General features: G+C 56.2%; 2 protein-coding genes across 11 annotated transcripts in view; both read right to left on the minus strand.

The window, feature by feature from the left end:
* The window catches only part of RNF213 (ring finger protein 213), a 54579-nt gene extending 39369 nt beyond the window's left edge, over positions 1–15210 (minus strand). The window contains exons 1-14 of one of the 7 annotated variants that reach the window (XM_074889558.1): positions 14886–15210; positions 12566–12690; positions 9556–9881; positions 8332–9012; positions 7525–7706; positions 6673–6831; positions 6223–6410; positions 5714–5994; positions 4299–4567; positions 3103–3291; positions 2375–2573; positions 1644–1699; positions 1214–1367; positions 563–718 (exon numbers count right to left, since the gene is read on the minus strand). In XM_074889558.1, the coding sequence (XP_074745659.1) occupies positions 563–718; positions 1214–1367; positions 1644–1699; positions 2375–2573; positions 3103–3291; positions 4299–4567; positions 5714–5994; positions 6223–6410; positions 6673–6831; positions 7525–7706; positions 8332–9012; positions 9556–9881; positions 12566–12662 (2937 nt within the window). In that variant the 5' untranslated portion in view covers positions 12663–12690; positions 14886–15210. Of the gene's footprint in view, positions 1–562; positions 719–1213; positions 1368–1643; positions 1700–2374; positions 2574–3102; positions 3292–3766; positions 3894–4298; positions 4568–5713; positions 5995–6222; positions 6411–6672; positions 6832–7524; positions 7707–8331; positions 9013–9555; positions 9882–12565; positions 12691–12916; positions 13153–13683; positions 13795–14794; positions 14817–14885 lie in introns of those variants that run through there. The other 6 variants (XM_074889559.1, XM_074889557.1, XM_074889561.1 and 3 more) reach the window with 6 other exon arrangements.
* Positions 15211–15377: 167 nt separating this feature from the next.
* SLC26A11 (solute carrier family 26 member 11) lies at positions 15378–23564 on the minus strand. Of its 4 annotated transcripts, none has more exons than XM_074889574.1 (16): positions 23249–23564; positions 22810–23002; positions 22532–22617; positions 21710–21789; positions 20871–21013; positions 20409–20584; positions 20186–20258; positions 19746–19796; positions 19341–19401; positions 18928–18983; positions 18672–18812; positions 18415–18542; positions 17948–18047; positions 17572–17705; positions 17157–17229; positions 15378–16386 (listed from the first exon to the last, which is right to left on the minus strand). In XM_074889574.1, the coding sequence occupies exons 1-16, from the start codon at positions 23423–23425 to the stop codon at positions 16298–16300; spliced, it is 1761 nt and encodes a 586-aa protein (XP_074745675.1). In that variant the 5' UTR covers positions 23426–23564; the 3' UTR covers positions 15378–16297. The 4 variants fall into 4 exon arrangements, with proteins under 4 accessions (XP_074745675.1, XP_074745676.1, XP_074745674.1 ...); XM_074889575.1 differs by having other exon boundaries at positions 15378–16381; positions 17572–17708; XM_074889573.1 differs by having other exon boundaries at positions 17572–17708.
* Between the last annotated feature and the right edge of the window lie 29 nt (positions 23565–23593).

Below are 23593 nucleotides of genomic sequence, written 5' to 3' on the forward strand. Positions count from 1 at the left end.
CTATGCTGAGGAGAGGCCCCATGCTCCTCAGCCAGCCTGCAGTCCTTTCAGATGTTTCCATCCAGAAGAAAAAGAACACTCCCAGAGCTGCAAAAGGCAGCTTTTGAGCCCAGTGTCAAAATGTCCCAGCTGCTAAAGGAGACATTTGGATGAACCACTTCCACCCTGATGCTGGAAACTGTCCCAGGGAGGGCTGGGAGCAGAGCCGGGCTGTCAGGAGTTGCTCTGCGCTTGACTGCGGGAGGGCGCAAAGGACACAGCGTGAGCAAGACTAAGCTCCAGCTAAACACAAGAAGGGGCAGCTCCTCATCCCAGCAGTGCCTCTTGGAACAGGAGAAATAAGGTGAGCTGAGCAGAACCAGTTAGAGCCCTTTGCTTTTCAGCCCAACAGTGCTTAAAACAACGCAGCTTCTCAGCTTGTAGTCTGTGCTGCCTGTCCCCATCTCACTCCTTACCCAGCCACAGCAGCTACAGTTCCCATCAAAGAGCCATTAGACTCAAGACTATATGGTTAAGCTACAGTAAAACATCTTTTTATTCATATTACTAGATGATGACAAACCCGAAGTTCCCAATAAAAAGAGAATGTCACATGCTCCAGGTATTCTTTCAATAACTTCTGGTTTAAAGCATTTCTGAACCAGGTTCGAGTGTCTCTCAGAGCTTCAGTGAATACATCTACCACTGCAACTTCCTGCACAGCATCTCCTGGAACCTGCTGCACACACAGGAGAAGAAAAAAAACAAGAATAGCTCAAGCAGAGCAACGTACAACTGTTTTAAATAAATATTTCTAAAGAGAAGGCCTAAACACATCCAAAGCACAAATGTGCCCCGCAACAAAGATCCACCACTACTTGAATAAAGGATGGAGGGAGGCTGGGAAAATGCAATGCTTACAAACAGTTTGTGTCTAAGAATGCTTATTCCAGGAAGTAGAGAGGATATATGTTTAAGGGGGGAGGAAAAAAAAAAAAAGACTTAAACCAAAACTCATGACAGCCAACCTAGGCATTTGACCTTATTTTCAGTAAGGAGAATCAAAATCATTAAATGATTTCACAACTTTTTCAAAGTACCATAATCTTGATCAGAGTATTAAGTTTTCCAAATTGAGAATGGGTATGATCTAAAAGCAGTCTGTTGTACCATTTCTGTAACACTTCTAGATATCTTGCTCATACCACCCCACGAATGGCTCCTGGGTACTCACTGCTGAGGGCTGAAGCGTGGCAACCTTCGAAATCATCATGGCAGAAGTGGCAGGAATCGCAAACCTCGATCCCCACTTCAGGCACTTGCAGATCGTCTTGTGCAGCTTGAGGCAACAGGTCAAGCAGGATTCCCACGAGCGAGCTTCCAGAGCTCTGAAGGACAGCAATAAAGAGGAGGAAGTTCTCTTCCGCTCAGAGTGAGGAAAAAAAATTAAAAAAACCCACCCCACCAAATTCAATATAGTGTGTCAGCTAACCACCCCTCTCTCGGATGGATTTAAAAAAACGTTGCTGACAGAGGAATAGAACTACAGGATTCTTTTATTCATAGATTCCAATGCACACCTTCAAGCCATAAGCATAACCCCACCCCACAAGCACGGTGTAAATAAAAAGGACGATGCCCTCGCAAAAGTGCACCTCAGTTACCTGGCCTGTTCCTTATCCAGGGTACACAGCAGCGTCTTTAGAAGACTCTCTACTACCTAAGAATGAAATGATAGAAATATTGAACTGTGGAAGGAATTTTAGACACTGGTTTCTCATTAGTTGAGGGGATGCTGCGGAAGAGGGAATTCAGTATTCTTCCATGCCTTCTCTAACACTTTTATAAATACACTATAAAATTGTCAAAATTATTTACTGGATGTCAGAGTCAGCATATAGGGGACTATTATTTGTCCAAACAAAACCTGCACTTCTTAAAATCTAAAGGGTTCAAATTTATTAATATTAGTTGCAGCATCCAGTTCCTGCTGTCCTCACACAAACACAAATGTTTTCACAACAGGCAGGAAGATCTCTCAAACCAGCAGTGCCTTGCCCGAACATCCAAGAGCTGGGCGAAAAATAGTTTCAAGCAGCCATCTGAGGCTCCCGGGATGAAAGCGCTTGCTGTCAGTGACTAAGAGCAAATCCAGATGAGCAGACTCTTCTCTCATCGATGCCAACAACACTTTTTGCTACTGATACACCCCCTCATCTCCTCTTAGGAGTCTCCTACTTCAGAAGACTATTTTTGCTTTTAGCTAAATTTTAAGCTCTTTGTGCTCTGACCTGCTTCCAAGCACATTCCCTTCAGTGCCAGTTCTGCTAGAGGCACACTACGGCCCAGTTTCAGCCTTTATTCCTTAGCTAGGTAAAGCTGCCAGAAGACAAACCTTAGACTCGTTCCACAAACGGTCCATGTTCTCTAATCTGTAAGAAACACCTTGAAGAGTAACTAAGAAATCACTGGAGAAGTCTTCTATAAATTCAGCCAGGCTCTCCAGGGGCAGCACACAGATCCAGGACTTGGCCAGAGTCTTATCAAATTCCATCAAGTATTTCTTTTCTTTCATTAGTTGCAGTAGGGTCTCCCTGGAGGGAAGGCAAAACAAAATCTTCAAGTTTTCAAGGTACAAAAGGCTAAGAGCTTGTTCAGTCCATGGAGGACTCTTAGTTTCACTCCTGTGCTTTTTTCATTTACAGCTGAAGATGAGCAGAAGACCCCAAGACCCAGCGACCACAGAAGCGGTGTCAAACCGCCGAGCAGAAGCACTCAAGGAAATTAAACTCCAGGTCTTGCTCAGATTCTGCACAACACGTATCATGAGCTGCTTTAACTCACACCAGGCATCACCAACCGCGCGAGCTGCTCCACAGCTCGCAGAATTAAGGGTTGTTTGTGTCTGGAAGGCAACATACTGCACAGCTTTGCACCACAACCTCTGAGCAACCACCACATCTGCGTTCATATATCCCAAATATCCACCATCAACATGCCACATTTCTTATTTTTTTACAAACAAGGGAGGGAAAAAAAAAAAAAAAAAAGAGATAAAGTAAGGTGATGACCAAACTCCAGTGTCAAGGCACTGGATGTAACTAGTAATTCTGGAAAATTCACCTATCTTCCTTCTTCCTTGTTTCAGCAAATGGCAGCCCTTCCAGCCCCGCCCAGACATCTTCTTCCATCAGCACGTGGTCGTGCTGCAACGGGGCAGCAAAGAAATGCAGAAGAGGAATAACCCAGACCCACTGGTCTACTTGGGCATCAATGCACCTCTGGCACAAGTTTGTCAGGTGAACCTTCAAACTGAAAGAAAAAAATACCAACACAGTAAAAGAAGAGCTTTTTACAGGACTCAAAAATGTCCCAGGAGTGGGAGGGCTACATCTCAATCTCACTATGTACCTTCAAATAACTTCTGGTACATATTTTAGCTCAATCTTATCTTCACTGAAGAGTATATACAGTAAAAGTTTATGACTCAAAGCTGTAATCTTACTTGAATCTCTGCACAAACCCCTCTAATGCAGCACTAAGAAGTACCAACACTTTATCTCCAGTTCCCACGTGAGCCCCCCAGCTGGGTCAGGGATCGGGTGACACAGAGGCAGATCTAGGGATACTTCTCAGCCTCCCTGGTTGGGCTGAAGCACTGTGAAGGCCTCCAAAAGGCAATTCATTAGCTGCAGCTGTGCAAGTGAAGAACTAGAAATCCGAGTGCCAGATAAGCAGTTAGATAAGAGTCTGAGAAGCAGGCACCGTGGAAAATTCAACAAAGCACCTGTAATGATGCATGTCAGAGGAGAAGACAAATCCAAATGTGGCATTTAAATGAATAAACACGTGATGATCCCAATCACTGGAGTTTGTAAGGATGAGCAGCAAACAGGTAAGAAGCGAGAAACTGCCTGACATAAAAGGGTAACAAATAAGATTTTTATATAGAAAGAAAAAACAGTAGTTTTAACTCAATCTACTACTCTGGCAAGTAATGACAAGTTGTAATAAGGGTAATCCTGTCTGAACAAAAGGAAAATATTTTTCACATCAAGAAAAGTATGCGACTGTAAGAAGACCCCAAAGAGGCTGTGCAACCCTGGAGTTTTTCAGAACTACAACCTTGCCTGAACCTTAGCCCTGCTTTGAGCAGGAGGTTGGAACTGAGATGTTCAAAAATCCCTTCAAATCTGATTTTCTTCTGATTCGCTGACACTAGAGAGCTGAATTCCCTTATTATTTTATGACAGGGTGCTACGCTTGCAGTAAAACCAGCCCAGGGAGGTACCTTCTAAGTGTTCTAGTAACATACATACCTAGTAACTGCTGCAAAAGCCTTCTTGATATGACCAATCTCATCCAGTATGGCTTGCTGTGACACCTTATCCAAGCACAAGAGGCTACACAGGGCAGTCAAATCACTTTTAAATGCTGGAAGCTCCAACCTCTCAACTACTGTGAGAATGGTGAGGCCCAGAGTCAGTTTACTTTTTATTACTGTGTCCTCCTGCGATGCTTTCGCATCTTCTGGTGCAAGGAAAGGAAGAGCTATTTTCTTCATATATTTTAGCAGCAAATCATTCACCTAGGATAAAGAAGGGAAGAAACAAACAAACCACAGCGTTAGTTCCCCAGCAAGTCTTTTTCTTCTGAAGCCATTTTCTCCTGCTGGTTACAGCGAGGACGCTTGATAGCCCTGCACACCCCATGGCACCGCGGTGGCGCCGGGATCTAAGCACACGGTCCTGAGCACCACCAGAACACGAGGCGCGGTAGCCCAGCACCTCTCCGTGCTACCAGCACCCACCACTCAGCTACGGCTGCCCCCTCCCAGCCCAGCAGCGCTGGGGAGTGTCAAGGGAGCAGGGCAGATCTCGGGAAGGAACTGGTGAGCTGAGCAGTCACACGCCCAACGCTGCCTTACGCCACCATCGCACACCGCAAGCGGACTCCAGCTTCCCAGAGGACTCAGGCTTGGCTGGGAGTCAGCAAAGGGAGAGATGTTTCTGTCCTTACCCACAGCCCCCAGAAGCTACTCTGAAACCACATCCAGGGGGTCCATAGTGCTGTGGTGCTTGGCAATAGAAAGATCACCCTTCTGAAAAGCGCAGACACTCCCGCGGGCCATGCTGAGCTGGGCGGGGGTGCCATCTTGTGGCCTCTCCCGCGGCACCAGGAGGGACCAGGCTGGGGAGAATCAGCAACCAGCAGCCCCAACACCGACCCAAAGCCCCAAAAGAGACATCGTGACATTTCTGCCATTTTTCATAATTATGCCAGGTAATAAATTTAGGACTCCGGAATTGCTGTCTGCATCGCTGCTTAGAACTGGCCCTGGAGGAGGCTGTCTCGAGAAAAAGGCAGGTTTGGAGTCAAAGACAAGTGCAGGTAAGGTGGTGACAGAGCGACTGGCAGCGAAGCTAAAGGGCCAGGCTTAGGAAATTGATATCCAGACACAAAACCCACTCAAGTAAGAAGCCACCACGTCACAGCTCTGCTGCTGACTAACACAGGATACTCAGAACTGCACCTAATTGTAAAGGCATGACTCAAGTTCCCAAGGCAGCTGGTGGCAGCCACCCCAAAAGGATCCCCACTGGGTCTGTCACACCTCAATTTTTTTGACTGGAAAAGCAAAATTAACCCAACAAGGTCAACAGCAAAATTAAAAGTTCTGTGTTTAGTAACTGAATGTCTGTTTTCTAATACCTGTTAAAAGAAAACAGATTACCTGCTGTGGGCCAAAGTTTAACTCTGTCCATAGCATTTCCCTGCCATCATGTACCCACGGGTTTGCTGTAACGGTGTAAAACTGTCTCAGCTGGAAGAGGAAGTTTCTCAGGTTGTTGTCACTCCAGGTTCCAAGAATGCTGAAGATATTTTCTAACATAACATTTGCAGCTATTTTCTTCCCTTCCACCACGTCTTTGTTTTTATCACGAGAAATCACCTTCCAAAGGTTTTTCATTAGAGAAGGCTTTGCACACACAATGTCATCATACTGATGCCATTCTAGAACAACCAACAGAGGAGAACAGAGGAAAACAATCGTCTGAGAAACAAACACATATTTTGCATGTCTTCACTCTTTCAGCTGTCCACAGAAATACCCCCCACACACACCCATCCAGACAGTGCTAATAATAATGCTAGTCCACACAAAGTTTCTAACTCAATAGATCACCCCACCAAAAAAAACATGGATCATCCCAATACGCAGATCCAGTCAGAAAAGCTCACCTCTGTTGTTGAGGACGTTGCCTTTTATCAATAAGCAGCGATTCACATAATTATTTGAACTCTTGTAGATAAATTCATACTCCCCTTCACCACAGGCAACCCAATACTTGTAAGGAATGTGCTTATCAATATTTTCCTTTGCAAGAACTACGGTGCCTTCAATGAGGTATCCATGTTCTTCTAGACCCCTAGGAAACACAAAATACAGCAAAGGCAGGCAAAGGACATGTCTGCTGATCTATATACTTCCTTTTCCACGCATCACTCCATTTTTAATAAGAATGGTGACCATTCTTTCACAATGAAAGTTTTTGAATCGTTATCTCCACTATGAAAACCCTCTGTAGCAATACCCAGCTACAAACATACAGCTACAGTCTTATGGATGAAATGAAATTCTCCAGAGCCAAAACACTCTGGTGCCTCCGTGCGACTCAAGAGGGTACGTACTTGGTGCAGATCAGCTCACAAATGTTGTCCTTCCAGTCTGCATAGGGATAAACACCTTCAGCCCTGATGAATACTTTATGGGTCTCAGGGTTTATTTTGAAGTCTTTGGATAATATTGCATGGAAATATACTGTAACACCATCGCTTTGGCACACAAAACTACAAGAAAGAAGGAAAACAGAAAGAACTCTTTTTTTTTAAATATTTTTTTTCAAAATTGCACAAATCATTATAAACAACAAAAAAAGATCTGAGCCACAGGCTTACTGGGTGCAAGACCCATAAGCTCTGTCAGCAGTTCACTCAAAGCGATGCTGCGCAGCCGGCCTAGTGCAAAGCCTGGAGCAAAAAGGGAAGACGGGTTCCTACAGGCGGCATGAAATGCTCCGGCCACGAGCATCCGGGTCACTGCACCAGTGAGCCAACGGAGACACCTCACCCAGCAGTCACCTCAAACAGCTTTATCCCTCTTCCAGCTTATATACATTAAGCAAAACAAGTTATACTAATCAAAACAGCTCTCCACACCATTAATATAAGGAGTTACATGTGTGAAGCGCATGTTGCTCCTAAGAGTAAGAAATAAAAGGCCATCTTTTTATTCATCAGATACTCAAAAAGGTTCGAGTACCAGGTGTACCACATCACCCAGTACACGACTGTGCTGCAGCTCCCGATTAAACACTGGCTCTCTTTTGCAAGAGCAGTAGTTTACCTCACTTTTAAGGCAGTTCTATTTCCACGTATCCATGCAGACCATACCTTAGCAGTTCGATCCCCTGGCTCAGCCTGGAGCCCTCACAGCAAACCCTGTAAGTGAAGAATGCTGGGGAGCAGCAGGGTCAGTCTCACCTTTCTTTAATCTTATCCACAGGTTTCTGGTTCGTTTGTTGCTTTTTGTCCTTGCGACCGTTTGTCACAGCTGAAGCATCATCCTTTCTAGCAGCCTGAGATCCTTTGGTCTGACTTCCCTTCTCAGTTGCTTCCTGCGTTTTCTCACTCGGGGTCTTCTTTTTCTGCTTTGTCTCTTCATTCTGCAATAGGAAGACAGATGATGCCCCATGAAACAGGAGACCCTGGAAGTACAACATCCGCAGAAATATCCAACATCTCTTGAGAGGGGTGGGGATGCCTAGAAAGCACAGCACACCAGCCAGCTTCCTACTTCTGGAAACATTAATCCCTCACCGAGGGAAGCTACCAGCTAAGGAAGACAGTGCCCGGCTGTGCAAGGAATCCAACCCGAACACGCTGGCAAGAAGTCAGGTCAGTAAGTCACAGATCCCCAGAGGATGGGCCATGAAGAAAAGGAAAGACAACCAAGAGCAACTTAGAGCTTTACAGGCCTGTCTGAGCAGAGCACAGACACCTACAAAGCATGAACATCTCATCAGGGGAGATCCCACAGAGCTCACTGGGGAAGGGAGGAGTTCACAGCTCCTGGAGGCAACTGAGCAGCCACGCAGTGAGGGAGTTGTGCTGGAACTAACACACACAGGGGAGAGCAACTCAGAAAAGAAACACTTCATAGTGCTCCCTGCTTTCTTCTCACCTCCCCAGCCTCGTGGTCTTCAGCTTTACCGACAGCACAAACGAGTCACAAAGGGAAACTTTGCCCAGCTCATCCAAGTACCCACCAGTGCTCCCTCACATGCTTACCCTGGAAGTCGAAGAGCTCACTTGCTGCCCGGCGTCCTGTTTAACCCTCCCAGCCTGCGAGCTCTTGACCACAGGTGGAGTCTTTGTGTCTTGACTTCCATGCTCAGCACAAGGAGCTCCAGCCTTACTTTTAGGTGCTCCCATACCAGGAGACAACCCAGAGGCAACGCTCGTTCTCTCCCCTGTTGAGGCCAGTTTCTTATGGCTCCCCGAGGACTGGGAAGCTGGTTTGGTTTCTGGAAGCTGGCCAGTGTCAGGAGCACGACTGCCCCCTTCCACGTTACTCCTGCCCGTTCCTCCACACTCTGTGGTACTTCTACCCCCCACCTTCTCCTCTGGGGCTGCAGAGCTTGGAGCCGGGGCAGCCACACTGTCCGTGCTGCTCTGCTTCGGGGGGGCCATCACATCGACACTGCTGCGACTGCCTTCTGCTTCCAGACTTCCAGCTTCCTTTCCCAAGCGACCCAGCGCCCCGCCGCTCTCACGTGCGCCTCCACTGTCACCAGCAAGTACATCAGCACCTGGTTCAGCGACTTCACTGCCCAGGGTTTGGATTTCTTGTGGACTAACATGCATATTGGCCAGTTCTGTGCTGTGAACTGGTGCTGTGCTTGGAGTAGGCAGGGCGCCCTGCTCCCCAGAGCTGGAAGGACCCGTCTTTGCTTTATTCCTCTTCTTTTTCTATATAAAAAAAAAAAAGAAGGAACAACACAATGTTTGTTCATTGCTAAAGATAAATTCTTTGTTACCTCCTCCAGCGCAGCTAGTACCAACATTTTCCTGCACACTGGGTTAACGGAGAACAACCAGGAAGAGAAAGAACAAGACCAGCCACCATCTTTTATAGCAGGGGAAACGCAAGTAACTCTTGAGAATTCTGCAGTTTTAATATTCGAGACTTTCTCAGCAGGAACACAGAGCAGCACTGACACAATGCTCACTCACAAGGGCAGACCCGTTACTAAGCTGAACTCTGTTCCGTTTCCCTCAGTGCAGCAAAGGTGCTGTTAGCAGGAGCTGCACCGCTCAGCACATCACCAGGCCACACACACAACACTTCACGTGAGCAAATACATCCACACTCTGCCTAGGAACACTGGCAGCAGCTCCCAGGTGTAGGCCAAAGGGATTCGTGGTGATGCAGCCCAGCCTCACTGCTTTACAAAAGAGAGCACAACAAATTACCAGCTACCCCTGCTCCTCAGCACCGACAAAGAGCCTTACCCTCTTCCGTGACTTCTCAGAAGAATCACCAGCCGTGCACTGAGGTGCAGTCTCTGAGGTATCGCTTGGAACTGCTACACCCTCCAGCAGCGATGCTCCCTCCTCCTCTGCCTGTGTTTCAGTAGAGGAATGAGGCCCACCTGCTGTGTGTTCAGGTGTGGTCTCTGAGGTGCTGATCAGAGCTCTCGCCTCCTCCACCAGCGATCCTGCCTCCTCCTCCTTTGTGTCAGTGGTGGAGGAAGGCCCCTCAGCACCTTCTCCCTCCACCTCTCCTCCAGGCTCTGCTCTTGTATCAGGGACTGGAGCGAGCTTCCCCTCTCTTCTCTCTGCAACAGAGGCAAGGTTCCTGTTAAACTAGAGAGTCAGGAAAGAACACAGTCCTTGAGCAAGCAGAGTCTGCCCCTGACTACATGTATCAACTGAACACAGGAGCTGCTTTGTTGTTGTTCCCTGTTCAACAGCTACCGCCTGCAATGACACCATCCTCCCCAGCACAGCCTCCATCCCTCTCCAAGGCCCCTGCAGTCAGCAGCAGAATAATTAAGATAAGAAACCACTGTACTGAGGTACTGATCTATCCCTGTCCTACCTCCAGCTAACATGCTACTGCCCGAAGCAGCAGGTGCTGGGAACCACAACGGCCTCTCCAAACGCTCGAGGAACCCCAAGCTGTGCGGGGACAGTGCAGTGGCACGTCTCAGCTTTCACAGCCTTCTGGACTGGCTGTGGGACCTCTGCCACACAGCTGAGTGTTGTGTCCAGGAAGGCTTGGGAAAACCCCTTTTTACCTTTAACAGTTTTATCCAGTCCTTAAAACCCATGAAGAGGCGGCTCACACCTGAGTCAGGCATCAGAGCAGATCTCCCCCTTCTGCAGACCCGTTTCACTGCCTCGACCCCAATTTGAGAGTGAAAGCTTTTAACCTCTTTGAGTGGATATCAACCAGCACCAAGAGACATTGATTTCCTCGGGGTATTTTTGGGAGCAGGAACAAAAAAAAAAAAAATATCACAGTGAAGGTAGCTCACAACTCCCCTGCCCCCCGTCCTGGGCCCCTCGGAGTGATTCCCCCTCCCTGGGCCACATACTGATGGCAGACTGGCAAGGGCAGCGGAGCAGAGTGTTAAGGCACGGCCTTAACATACCTGGCTCCTGCCTGCCCTATAGCCTGGGAATGGGAATGACAATCAACCACCTCCTGACACCCCGCTACATCTGTCCCTGGGTCATGGCCCAAAGGCGGCAATACCAGAACTTCAACATCTACCAAGTTCTGGGCCTGCGCAACTGCAGAAGTATTTCATCATCTGAGTTGGGCTGAAAAGTACCTGACAAAAGTCAATTTTCTCAGACTCTGTATATAGTGACGCTAAGCGAGACCCTCTGAGCTCTCCTGGCCGGCAGCGGGCTGCGACCAGCATCTCCCCTGAGCTGGGACACCTCTGGGCACAGACTCCTCGAGGTTTTAAGACAGTCTGCCCACAAAGCCAACAAAGGGCCAGGGCGAAGTCAGACTTCCCAAGGCTCAGTTATCGCCCGCTGAGCAATGCCGATGCGTTGTGAGTATTTAAACTCAAGAAGAGGGAAATCTTAACTATAGGCTGGCCTCTTCCACCCACCTCCCTCCCCATCTACGTGTTTGAATATGCACATTTGCCTTCACCAGTGGGGGTGTCCACATATTCCACTGGATCCAAAGATTTGTCTGCCTGTGTATATGTTTTGTGTTTATACACACATTACTTTGATTTACGGTACCTTGTAGTAAATTAGCGTGAATCTTAGAATTCTCAAATCTGTAATTAAGTCACTGTTTTCATTACAACATAATGAAATTCATAAAAAATCACCTTGTTAATCTTTAAATTGGTCAATCATTAAGTGCTGCTAAAATTCAACTTTTTGATTCACCTCGCACTATTAATAAATCTTGAATTGCTGCTAACCATACCTATGTCAAATATTTCATCTGCAACACAGCCCAAAGGCCGCACCATGCTTAATGACTGCAGGTTGGTTTGTACCTGAAGCAGGCACCCTTTGCAATATTGTTCACATCCAATTTACTATCACACCATTATCTGAAGAGTTTAAACTCTTCCCTGAGCTTTTCCTGTTCCTCAGTGGCTCTGTTGACAGGGCTTGGCCTGCACATATTTACTTAGTGGAACTCCCTGGTCCCTCAGACAGAGCATATCGACCTGGTGAAGCACTACAACTCCTTCCACCGCCTTTAATCTTTGCCAGAAGCAGGGACAAAGCTTCTGGACCACCGAAACAGAGGCTTTGGATGTTTTTCCTACAGCACGTAAGAGCTGGAGACCCTGGGTTTGTTCCCTTGCCATTCTCGATTGCAGAGGGGTTTGCTAAGAATTGAACTTGTCAGGAGTGCAGCAGGCTGATTCTGATTTAGTGTATTCTTTTAGGATCCTACTTTTTCATATCAACAAACCAAAAGCAATTCTGGTGGCCCAGGTCATCCTCTCTTTCAGGAAATAAAAGGATTAGGAAGTATTTCCTCCAGTGTAACTGCATTAATTGTGTACTTGGTTCTGTTACTGTTCACAGAGGCAGAATTAGCGTGTTGTGAAACAGAAATTCAGGAAGTGAATTCTAAACCTAACAATAAGCTGAAGATAGGAAATTCTGGTTCAAGAGGGACAAGACTGGTCTTTGTAATACAGCATTCCATAAAAATGGCACCAGTTCCTTGCCAAAACACAAGCAAATTCAACTCCGGAGAGCTGAGTGTGGAGGTCGCGCAGAGGAGGTGCCAGTAACTGACTCGCTTCTCTCTCCATCCCCCCACCAGTCACTGCAAAGCGAGGAAAGCTCCGTCTCGGGCCAGTAACACGCGGGAAGTTTGAGAGGAGAGCGGCGTGTAACACCCTGGCCCCAGCCGAGCAGCCCAGAGCTCCACAGGCTCCAGCGGCCACCTGCCACCTCTGGCCACCGCGCTGGAGCCACCCCCCGGCGCGTCCCCAGCTCACGCCCCGCCGCACCCTCCTACCTGGGTCCTCGTCCCCGGGGGCCAGCGCGGCCCCACACTTGCTGCAGGAGCTGGGAGAGCCGTGACGGGACACCGAGCGACACACGCGGCACTTCATCCTTCCCCACCGCCAGCTCTGCCGTCAGCTTTTCGGAGACGCAGAGGGAGAGAAAAGGAGGGGGCAGAAATACAAATATTAATGCGATGGAATGAACTTTTTGCCACACAACCTCCCTCCTGCTCCGGTTTTATCTTCAGGAAACAAACTGCGATACTCAGATCACGGCCCTCAGCTGTGCTAGCTCACAGGCGGGGGGCGGGAACCACAAACGCTTTAAAAAAATGAACAAATAAAAACAGCTGCGCAGAGACCTTTTAAAATTAAACGCCTCTGGGAACGCTCCGGGCCTGGTGGGGCCCAGTGAGGGCGGCAGGGCCCAGCGGGCCCGGGCCGAGCCATAGTCCGCTGCCAGAGCGGGCTCGGGCGGCCTCACCAGCAGGCCCTGCCCCGGCAGCCGGAGGACTGCAGGCTGCTCGCCCGCCGGGGAGGGCGAGGGCGAGGGCCAGGGCCGGGGCCGGGGCCAGGGCGACCCTCAGGCCGCAGCCCCGGCCCTCACGGCACTGGCGGGGGCGGGGCGAACCCCTGGGCGGAGCCTATATGCAAATGTGGCGCGGCGGGTTCCCCGCAGAGCGGCGCCTAGCCCCGCCCCTCCGCGCGGATATGCAAACGAGCCGGGTGGATGGACCAATGGCGTGGCGAATGGGCCGGCGGAATGCAAATGAGTCCCGTTAGGTGAGGGCCGGCGGGGGGGCACTGGGGGGACTGGGGGGGCGCTGGCATGGGGTGTCCCGGGGCACGGGAAGGAGAGAGGAGGGGGGTGCCCAGGGGACGGCCGGGCGCACCGGGGGGGGGGGGGGGGCCGGGGCGCACCGGGGAGATCCGGACGCACCGGGAGGGGGGTCCGGGCGTACCGGGGGGGCTGTGGCGGGGCCCGGAGCCCGCAGCGCGCCGTCCCGCCCCGGGCCCGCCGGGGAAGTCCCCCCCGCACCACGCCGCCTGGCCCGGAGACCCCCCGCAGGCCCGGTGCCCCGGCCCAGCCCGCAGCGCTGCCCCCGCCTCCCCCAACTCACCGCCGGGCCGGGACCGGGCCGGGATCGGCACCTGCAGCTCCCGCGTCGCCGCCTCCCGCCCCGCGAAGTTTCGCTTTTCCGCCGAGCCGCCAAGTTTCGTTTCTCGACGTCACCGCCGCCGCCCCCCGCCCGGCCCCGGGCCCGGCCCGGCCAATCCTGCCGCGACGGAGCCGCCTTCCCCCGGGCGGGTCCCGCCGGGGTCCCGCCCCGCCGCGGCGGCCCCCGCCGGGCGGGGGGTCCGTGTCTCCCCCGCACTCCCCGCCCCGTCGGGGGTTGGGCGGCTGCAGGCGGCCCCGGTGCCCGAGAGCGGGCCAGGCCCCCGGACATCCCTCCCGGACACCAGAGGAGCGGATCAAAGGGCCTGTGCCGGGCCAGCAGCCCCCGGGGCTCTGCTCCCCCCGCGGGAGGCCCAAACCTCGCCTGGTACCTCTGCACCGGGAGCTCCCCGGCAGCCCCGCCCGCGGGGGAGGGCTGGGCAGAGGCTGTTCATGGACGGGGGGGCCCGTTCCAGCCCGGAGCTGGGTGCCCGCTCCAGCTGCCCGGGGCCAGCGGGGCAGCCCCGGGGGGGACGGGCCTGGGCTCAGCCCCCTCCTCATCCTCCTGAACCGATTCTGCAGCTCCCACATCTCCCAGATCTCTACTTTGGGCTGGTGGGGTGGAGACACACCGACCCCCCACTGCTGCCTGGGGGAAAACGTCCCTCGGGCCAGGATCGATGGCTTCTCCTTGCCGTCGGGTCTCTGAGCTGCTGCAGTAACCCTGGCACCAAAGGGCCATAAACGGGCTCCTCGGGCTACTGGAGTGGGGCTGTGCCAGCGCTGGGGGTGGCCGTGGGGTGCTTGACCCCCTCCTGTCACCGACACGTGCCCCCTAGCTAGCACAGGGATGCGGGACAGGGCCTGCCAGCAGCGGGGGGTGGGGGGTGGTGCATGTGTTGGAGGAAAATCCATCAGGCTGGATCCAACAGCCAAAAGTGGGGACGCGGCTGTCACCCCGAAACCCAGATCCAACCGCGACTGAGCGGACAACAGGCTCCCAGCACAGCCGATCATCACGAGCGCTCACACGCTCACTCGGGTTCGAGCACACACCCCATTGACACACTCTTTACCCCCTTACCCCTCTCTTTTCCCACTGTCACTGCTCCCAGTGTCCCCAGGCAGGGGGTTACCTGAGCCCCCTCCCCACACTCACTCGCTGGGCTCCTCACCTGGCACGCAGAGCTCGCCAGCGTGGCCTCTCGCAGCGCAGGGCCGGCCGCCGCCGTCACCACGTGAAGAGAAACAGGTCGAATCTGCTCCGTCTCTGCACTGGTCTGAGGAGATGGACGGACGGATACGGATGGGAACAGAGGGCACGCGTGTCCTTCAGTCCTGCAAATGTTTATCTGCTGCCGGTGCAGCAAAGAACTCGCCGCCCAGCGCTGCTCCGCTGCAAAAACAAACACTCCTGCAGCCTCCAGCAGCCGGACCCGCAGGCCCTGGCGGTTTTGTGGCTCCCAGGCACCGCCTGCCCCGGCAAAACCCGCAAAACCTTTGGCTCTGGGGCGTGCCTTCAGGCACCAAGCAGCCGGGCAGCCTGAGCTTGGTTTCAGTTTCTTTTCCTTGGGCTGCTCAGCATCGCCCAGAAATTAGAGTTTAATTTTTCCTTCCCACACAAAAGGAAAAAGCTTTCCCCAAAGGAAGGCTGAGATCACGCTGACTCATTACCAATTACTGCTTTATTACACCCTCTTTATGGGGGTGTCAGCCAAGGGCAGTTCAGGAAAACTGATTTCTCCTGAACCCTGCCCCTCTCAGCCCCGCTGCCTGACAGCACTGTTGCTTTTTGCACCCATTTCACAGCAGGGCAAGCGCAAGCCAGCATCACAGTGCCTGTCCCCTTGGTGTCTGGCAGGAGTCAGGCGAGGGGCTGCACCCACAGGGCGACAGCCCGGGCCCGATGGCAGCGTTTGGCAGCACACCCCACAAACCAAAAGGGAACAGTAAGGAGCAAAATCACTTATTTTTTCATCTCCCAGCAGCCTGAGGTTAGGAGCTGCAGCGTGCCCTTGGGCTTGGAGCGAAGCACCAGCATCCTTGAAACTCACTTTGACAAGAGTCCGCTCTGTGTCACAGTTCAGTACATCCCAGAATAAGAAAAGTGTCCAGAATTAAAACACACAATTTAAGTAAAGTCTCCAGAATTAAAACACATGATTTAAAAAAGACAGTGGCTTCGGGGATGGGGAGGGCCTGGAGCAGAGGTGGCTTTTTCCCCGATGACCATGATAGGAACCGTTGTGCCCCGCTCACCCCTTCCACGGGTCGCCTGTCCTTGGCCTGCAGACAGCAACGTGCCTCCAGTGGGGCTGGGGACACCCCGGTCCCAGTGTCCCCACCAGCTCTCCCCTCCCTCGTGCACAGCCCGTGTGGCGTTGGGCTGTGCCGCTCTGACCTCCCCTGCGTGGGATGTGGGGACGGTCTCCCCAGGAGGCAGCCAGGGCCCCCCCCAGAGGTGGATGTCACCGGGGTGTCACAGCCACGGCCCCGCGCGGCACAGGACGTACAGCGCTGGCGCAGTCGGAGGCGAGGAGACGGGGAGGTGACGCTGCCCCGAGAAGGTCCCAGGTGGCTCCTGGACTCACTGGATGAGCCCCGTGGGCAGCAGCGAGGTCTCACTGGTGAGGGGGGCTGTCCCGCTGCCTCCCAGCTCCGCTCCTCCGCACTGCTCTGAGCCAGGAAGGGGGAGAAGCAAGACAGAGAGTTAAGCCAAGGCTTGTGTCCTGGTTTTGGCTGGGATAGAGTTAATTTTCTTCCTACCAGTGCTGTGTTTTGGATTTAGGATGAGAACAATGCTGATAACACACTGTTTTAGTTGCTGCTGAGCGATGCTTACACAAAGTCAAGGCCTTTTCAGCTTCTTACCCTGCCCTGCCAGCGAGCAGGCTGGGGGTGCACTGGGAGGGGAACCACGACTGGCCAAAGGGATATTCCGGACCATAGAACATCACGTTGAACAATAAAACTGGGGGGAGTGGGCCAGGGGGTGGTGGCCCAGTGCTTGGGGCCTGGCTGGGCATCAGTCAGTGGGTTGGGAGAAACTGCATTGTGCATCACTTGTTTTGTACATCTTTTTATCACTATTATAATTTTACCTTCCTTTTCTGTCCTATTAAACTGTTTTTATCTCAACCCACAAGTTTTACCTTTTTTCCTGATTTTTTTCCCCCGACCTACTGGGGGGGGGAGCGAGCGAGCGGCCGCGTGCTGTTCAGCTGCGGGCCGGGTTAAACCACAGCAGCTCGTCGTGCATCCCTGAGGTCGGGGTGACCCTGGTCCCCAGAGGGGCTCCTGCTCGCCAGACCCCTGCAGCCCCTCCCACTGCAGCTCTGGGGCTTGACAAACGTCAAATTCCCAAGTTCATCTTCCAGAGCCCCGCTTAGTAGCAGCCTGGGGGACCCCAGCCTGGGGAGAGCACCCGGGGCAGCCCAGACCCTCACCTGCCTCCTCCCGGCTGGGGAAATGCTGGAATCCTTCTAACTCTGCGGCGAGCAGGACTTGGAGAACAGGGTCCTGAGGGCAGAGAAACCCGGGCTGAGGGAGCCTGCTGCCGGCCGCTGCCCGTCTCTCCAGGGCTGAGCCCCCCAGCCAGCCCCAGGCAGAGGACGCAGCCCTTCCCCACCACCCACCACCGGGCTCAGCAGCTGCAGCCTCCACCTCTCTGAGGCGAAGGTGCTGGAGATGATGAAGGTGCTACCCAAAGAGCAGCATCCTCCGGGCAGTGCCAGTGGCCAGCGTGGCCGGCACGGGGAAGGCAGCGGTGAGCCCATGGGCACAGACCCTGTCCTGGGGAGCAGAGCTGACGCCCAGCACGGGGCCAGGCAGCAGGACACAGCACATCTGCATCCCACGTACCTGCAGCCCGCAGAAAGCCAGCGAGCGGCCGTGCTTGCGCAGCTCCCGCAGCAGCTCGGCCAGCCCCACCACCACCGTGTAATCGATGCTGCTGATGTGGCAACAGTCCAGGATGACTGAGCGCGGTGGAGACGCTGCTGGAAGAAGAGGGTGTGGTCACGTCCCCGACGAGTCCAAAAACGACCAGCCCAGGGGACGCAGCCCTTAGAGCCAGAGCCGCGGCTGGAGGGGGACAGACAGCCCCGGGAGAGCGGCAGTGGCCCGTCGCTGCTTGCACCCACAGCCTGCAGGCCTGGGCAGCACTTGTCACCCCCGCCAGAAGCGGGGTTACCGCCGGGTCCCCAGGACAAGTCGGCGGGCCAGGGAGCCCCCATACCTGCCAGAGCGCGGCTGCAGATGGTGTCCCGGAGGTGCTCGATGGCCGGGAAGTGCAGGCTGCTCCCCGGCTGCACCAGGAGCGCGTCCCCCTCCGACACCTGCGCGAGACCCCGGTGCGGGGCGACGAGTCACAGGGAGCTCGGGGCTGTGACCTGCCCCAGGCGGGGACAAGTGCCCGTGCGATGAAGCAAAGTGCTGTCCTTCTGGCCGGAGGGGGACATGCGGGAGCCCCCATCCCTCAGGGAACCCCCACTCCTGCACAGACCCCAGTGCCAGCGGGAAGCGGGACAGCCATGCCTCCCTCTCCCGCTCTCAGCTCCTGGGATACTCCTTTCCTCGTGCGCTTTGAAAGGGGACCCTGAGCTGTGCCAGCGGCAGGCTGGGGACACGGGAGAGGGCAGGAGCAGGCAGAAGCACCCTGCACCCCAACACCCCACTGCATCCAAGGGGAGGTGGGAAGCCCACCTTAACAGGGGGCCTGGCAATGGAGTAGAGCAGGAGAATCCCCGAGACCAGCATCCCGGCCACGATGCCGTACTGGACCTCCCAGAAGCAGAGCAGGAACGTCACGCAGAGGGGCACAAGGTCCAGCCCTGCAAGAGACACAACCCAGGCTCAGCTGCGTCTCGTCCTCGTGCCACGGGGCCCTCGGGGACGACACCTGCTCTGCAGACAGAGCCAGCAGCACTGGGGGATCGACCGCTCCCAGCTCGTGCCCTCACTCTTAACCCGCCAGAGCGTCCTGAAGATCCCAGCGTCAAACATGGGCAGCACAGCCGAGACGATGACGGCGGCCAGCGCCGCTTTGGGGATGTAGTAGAAGAGCGAGGTGAGGTACGCCAGCGAGAGCAGGACCAGGGCGCCTGCGGGAGATGGGGGCACCTGAGCCAAGGGGTCCCCGACGCCCAGGGTGCCTGGGGAAGCGGGTGCTGGGCATGGGGACCTGCGGAGCAGCCCACGGCAGGGTGGGGGCTCTACCTGTGACGAGCCCTCCCGCGGGGGTGCAGACACCCGACTGCGCGTTCACCGCCGTCCTGAAATGCAAAACCATGCGCTGTCCCAGGCCGCGCCAGGGCCGGCAGCTGCCCCCACCCCATGCCCAGAGACCCCACACAGGAAAACCACCCGCCCCATCAGAGCTCACCAGGGAGAAACACCAGCAAGCTGGGGGGTCCCGGCCTGCAGCGGGACCGCAGAGCACGTGAGATGGGAGGGAAGGTCACTGCGGGACCCACGTGCAGCCCCGGCGGGCGGCTGGGGACAGGACACAAGCTTGGGGACCCAGCAGGGTCTGCACAACTGTCCACCCGAGATCCTGCAGACCCCCCTCACCACCCAGCCCCAGCAAGCGCCCCACGGGCCGGGGCTCTCATCCCCCTCCTGCCACCCACCGGCCAAAGCTGCCCGTGATGGGATACGATGAGACGAAGGAGCCCAGGATGTTGGCAAAACCTGTGGTGGGGAAGGAGAGGGGGATGCAGCAGCTACGGGGGACACTGCCCGGGGCTGCAGAGAGGTCTGTGCCCCTGTCGTCACCCCCTCCATCCCCAGGCTGGTACCCGGGGCCGGAGCAGAGCCCGTCCAGCCATGTGAGCCAGGCTCAGGCTGCTTTGGAAATTGCAAAGCTGTGGGAGAGGCTTGGGGTGGGGGGAACACGCAAGGTAAGAAAGGTAACGCTTCAGGCTGAGGTCAGACTGCTGAGATGGGGATCTCCGGTAGCTCAGGGCTGCGGGACACATGGCGATGCTCGGGCCGGATCCCCACCCCCTGCCCTCCTCTTCTGAGCAGTCTCTTACCAATCGCCAGCAGCTCCTGGTTGGGGTCAATCCTGTAATCGTTCTGCGAGGCTGAAAGGAGACAAGCGGCATCGCCCCGAGCTTCCCGCAGGCACAACCAAGCCCGCGCACGGAGCAGGGCCGGCAGCCGTGGGCCCCATCCCGGCACCCCCCAGGTGCAGGAGCATCCTGAGACAACACTCAGCTCCTGCGCAAGCTTCAGCTGTGCACAACGCAGGGACCCCCCAGCCCGCTCCCAAATCAGACACGGGGGAGCTGCCTGGCTGAGGAGGGGGTTGGCAGCACCCCGGGGGACCCCTCCTGCCAGCCCACACGATGAACCGGGCTCAGCACAGGCAGCCCAGTCCTTCCCACTGCCCCCATGGGAACAGCACCCTCCCCAACACCCCGAGTCCCCTGCAGAGCCCCCCCACGAGTGCAGGGGCCTGGCGCAGCCGTACCAAAAGCCTTGGCAATCGCAACAGTCTCCAGCAGGCCCATGAGCGGGACCACGGCCAGCCCGACCCCCATGTCCTGGGAGGGAAGGACGGGGTGAGTGACGCCACCGAGGGACAAGGGTGGCCCCACAGCAGAGCCTCCCCCCGCCGCGTGGGGAGCCAGCAAAGGGGCAAGGAGAGAGTGGCCCGCGGGGCGCCCAGCCTGCCCCGCCAGCCTGGCACCCACCTCCACCATGCTCTGGAAGGGGACGGTGCCGTTGGGTGCTGCCATGGAGAAGCGCGGCAGCCGGAAGGTGGGGAGGCCCTGGGGGATGCTGCCTGTGAGCGTGAGCGGCTGGGAGCCCATCGCCTGGAAGGAGTAAGCAACCAGGCCAGCAAACAGGACTACGAGGGCGTTGCGTGCTGGAGCGGAGAGAGAGGAACTGTGAAAACCTGCCCGGAGCCCAGAGCGGCGGGAGGGACGGCAGGAGGTGGGTAACGGGCTGCTGATACCTTCCAAGCCTTAGGAAGGGGCACGCACAGCAGCAGGACCATCCTGGGGACTCTGTCCTCCCCGACCCACCTCCAGGTCTCTGCTCCGGCCCACCTGGGCTTTACCAGTTTCGGGCTGTCCCTTCCCTGCCCCAACGAGACGCGGCCCCAGGAGGGACGGCCGTGGGAGGGGGAGGGCAGGGGATGGCCAACGCACCGGTGGCGGAGGTCCAGACGATCAGGTGGCTGATCCTGGCAGCCAGCGGCGCCGCAGGGGCAGCTCGGGGCAAGCGGCTCTTCATGGCCCGGAGCCCTGCCAGCGCGGCCAGGCAGGCCAGCCCCAGGACGGCGTCCCCAGCCCTGCAATAGGCCCATCAGTGCCAGGACAAACACGCTGCGGGGCTCAGGGAGAGCTGGCCCACGGGCATGCACGGCAGCTGGCAGGGACGCCGCTGGTACCACCGGCAAATCGGCTAATGGGTTTGTGGGCTCTTCGTAAAGAGGGAAGCAGGACCCCCCACGACAGGCAGGATCCATGCAGCAGGATCTGCCTCCCCCCCTCCTCCTGCTTGCCCCCACAGCAAGGCAGGGAAGGGTTTTGCCCGCCGTGATGAAGTGGATCCCGCGTGGCACCATGTGGCGTGTGAAACCCAGGCTGCGGCACAGACCCTGAGCCACGGGTGCAGCTGATGGGAGAGGACAGGGGGCACGGGGATGCCCGAGCTCCCTTCTGGGCTGTCAAAACAAGAGGAGTTATGACACAGCCAGTCCCAAGGATGTGCCTTTGGGCTGGCAAAATCCTGGTATACCTAACTGGGAGCGGAAAACAGAACAAGCATGCCCCATCCTGCAGCCTGGGAGCCCGCATGCTCCCCCATCCTCAGATTTCCAGCTCAAATGGAAATGGCTGAGAACAAGCCCTCGTGTCACAGTGCTGGGCGGGGAGCGAGAAATCAGCCCAAGGTGTGAGCAAAGAGATGGGGAGCGAAGCAGCAGAGCCCGCGGCCCCGCAGCCGCAGGGGGACGGAGCAGGGCAGGCGCAGGGATGGTGCTGACCTGGTCTCCCCGATCCTCCGCAGCATCTCGTACAGCTGCAGGAAGAACTGCCGTGGGATCCCCTGCAGCCCCAGGATGTTCTGTGCGGGAAGACAAAGCCTGGTGAAAGCTCAGCACAACCTGAGCTGCCGGGTGCCACGGAGGGACTGCCGGGAGCACGGGGGCTCAGCCAGGCACACGCACGGTGTGGGCTCCCACATGCACCCCAGGACGGCCCCTTCCCTGCACGGCTCCGTGCGGGGACGGCTCGGAGATGCTCTGATTTTTTTCCCCGTTTCCAGGCCCCGAGGTGCCTCCACCCCATCCTACACACACGGTTCAGTTCGGGGCCCTCACCCCAGCCCGCGCAGCCCTGCTGTGACCCGTCCCCCTGCCCGGCGCGACCGCAGCCATTAGCCAACACCAGCCCCGAGGTTGCCAGCGCAGCCTGACACCATCTCCCAGAGTCTCTGATTTTAACCACAAAGGAAGTGTTGCAGCCCCAGAACTGCCGGGGGCCCTCATGTCTGGGAGAGACCAGCGAGGGACTGGCAGAGCTGCAAACCCACCGTGCCCGAGGCTCCCCCAGCACCTCCCACGAGCAACCAAATCAAATGTCCTGGTTTTACTGGTGTCCTGAGGGTCACTGGCAGAGGGTGCGTTCAGCTCGGTCTGCTCAGAGCAGAGCACTCAGGGAGCCACCAGATCTGCTGGCAGGGGGGACCTGTGCCCCCTTTTTGAGGCTCCTTCCCCTCACACCGAGCACATTGCCCAGCCCGGTGCTGACTAGCCCGGCTCCGCAGCACGGCCGGCTCCAGGAGAGAGCAGACTAGCAGACTGTACCTTGACCTGGCCGAAGCTAATGGTGATGGAAGCAGCCGATGTAAAGCCTTTAATGACTGGGGAGGAAATGAAGTCCAGAAGGAAACCTGCACGGGACGGGGGGCAGTAAGCACGGCGCTGGCCCCGACGGGGAGCACAGGGTGTCTGCACGCACACAGAGCTGTCACAAGCGTCAGCGGGACGACCCCAGCGCCTCAGAAAGCACCAGGGAGGGAACAACTGCAGGATGTACAGCGGCATCCTTAAAAATACAACCATGGACGGCAAGAGCATCTCACCAAGGTGCAGGAGCCCCATGGCCAGCTGGATGCAGCCAGAGAGGAAGGCGAGCAGGATGGCATAGACGGGCTCGTGGAATGCATAAGAAGAGACAAGCAGCGACATGATGGCAGTGGGACCCAGCGTCACGTCCTTGGCGGTGCCCAGGAAGCAGTAGACGAAGCAGCCCATGAAGGACGAATAGAGGCCGTACTGCACGGGGACAAAAGCAGCGCTGGCACAACGCTCGGAGCCGGGAGGTGCCGGACACGGCCAGGCCGGGGAGGGCTGTGCCGCCCTCAGGGCCCTCCTGAGCAAACCCTTGACATCTGCGGCTCCCAGCCCTGGAAAATGGGCGACTGCAGAGGAGCAGCCCTCGTCCGGCTAGCCCTGCCCGCCCTGCCGCTAGCCCGCTCGGGGTGCGGGTGGCCCCGGGTGCCACTGGGCGCTGCCACCCACCTGGAGAGGCAGCCCGGCCACCTCGGCGTACGCCAGCGCCTGCGGCACGACGGTGAGTCCCACGGTCAGGCCGGCGACCAGGTCGAGCTGTAGCCAGGCCCCGGAATAGCGCGGGAGCCAGCCCAGCACCGGCAGCTTCGTCCGCACCCCCGGGCACCGGGGAACCTGCACCGGCATGGCCGGGGCAGCGCCCGCCAGCCCGGCCGGCTGCGGACACACCGCGGGGCTGGGGGGAGCGGGGCGGGCAGAGGGACCGCGGGCCGGGGACCCCCGCGGGGCCGGGGGGGGCGGCGGGGCGGCTCCGCCGGGGTCACCCCGTTCCCAGCCGCGGGGCCCGACGGCTCC

Source organism: Strix uralensis, chromosome 19, assembly GCF_047716275.1.
Source record: "Strix uralensis isolate ZFMK-TIS-50842 chromosome 19, bStrUra1, whole genome shotgun sequence".
Classification (NCBI taxonomy): domain Eukaryota; kingdom Metazoa; phylum Chordata; class Aves; order Strigiformes; family Strigidae; genus Strix; species Strix uralensis.

Excerpts from the sequence above, each read along its gene's own strand:
- SLC26A11 (XM_074889573.1), bottom strand. The coding sequence starts at position 23,425 with ATGCCGGTGCAGGTTCCCCGGTGCCCGGGGGTGCGGACGAAGCTGCCG. Across the intron at positions 20,259-20,408 it reads CCTTCCAGAGCATGGTGGAG|GACATGGGGGTCGGGCTGGC; the intron begins GTGGGTGCCAGG and ends CTTCCCTCCCAG. Across the intron at positions 18,543-18,671 it reads GACGCTCTGGCGGGTTAAGA|GGCTGGACCTTGTGCCCCTC; the intron begins GTGAGGGCACGA and ends TGTCTCTTGCAG.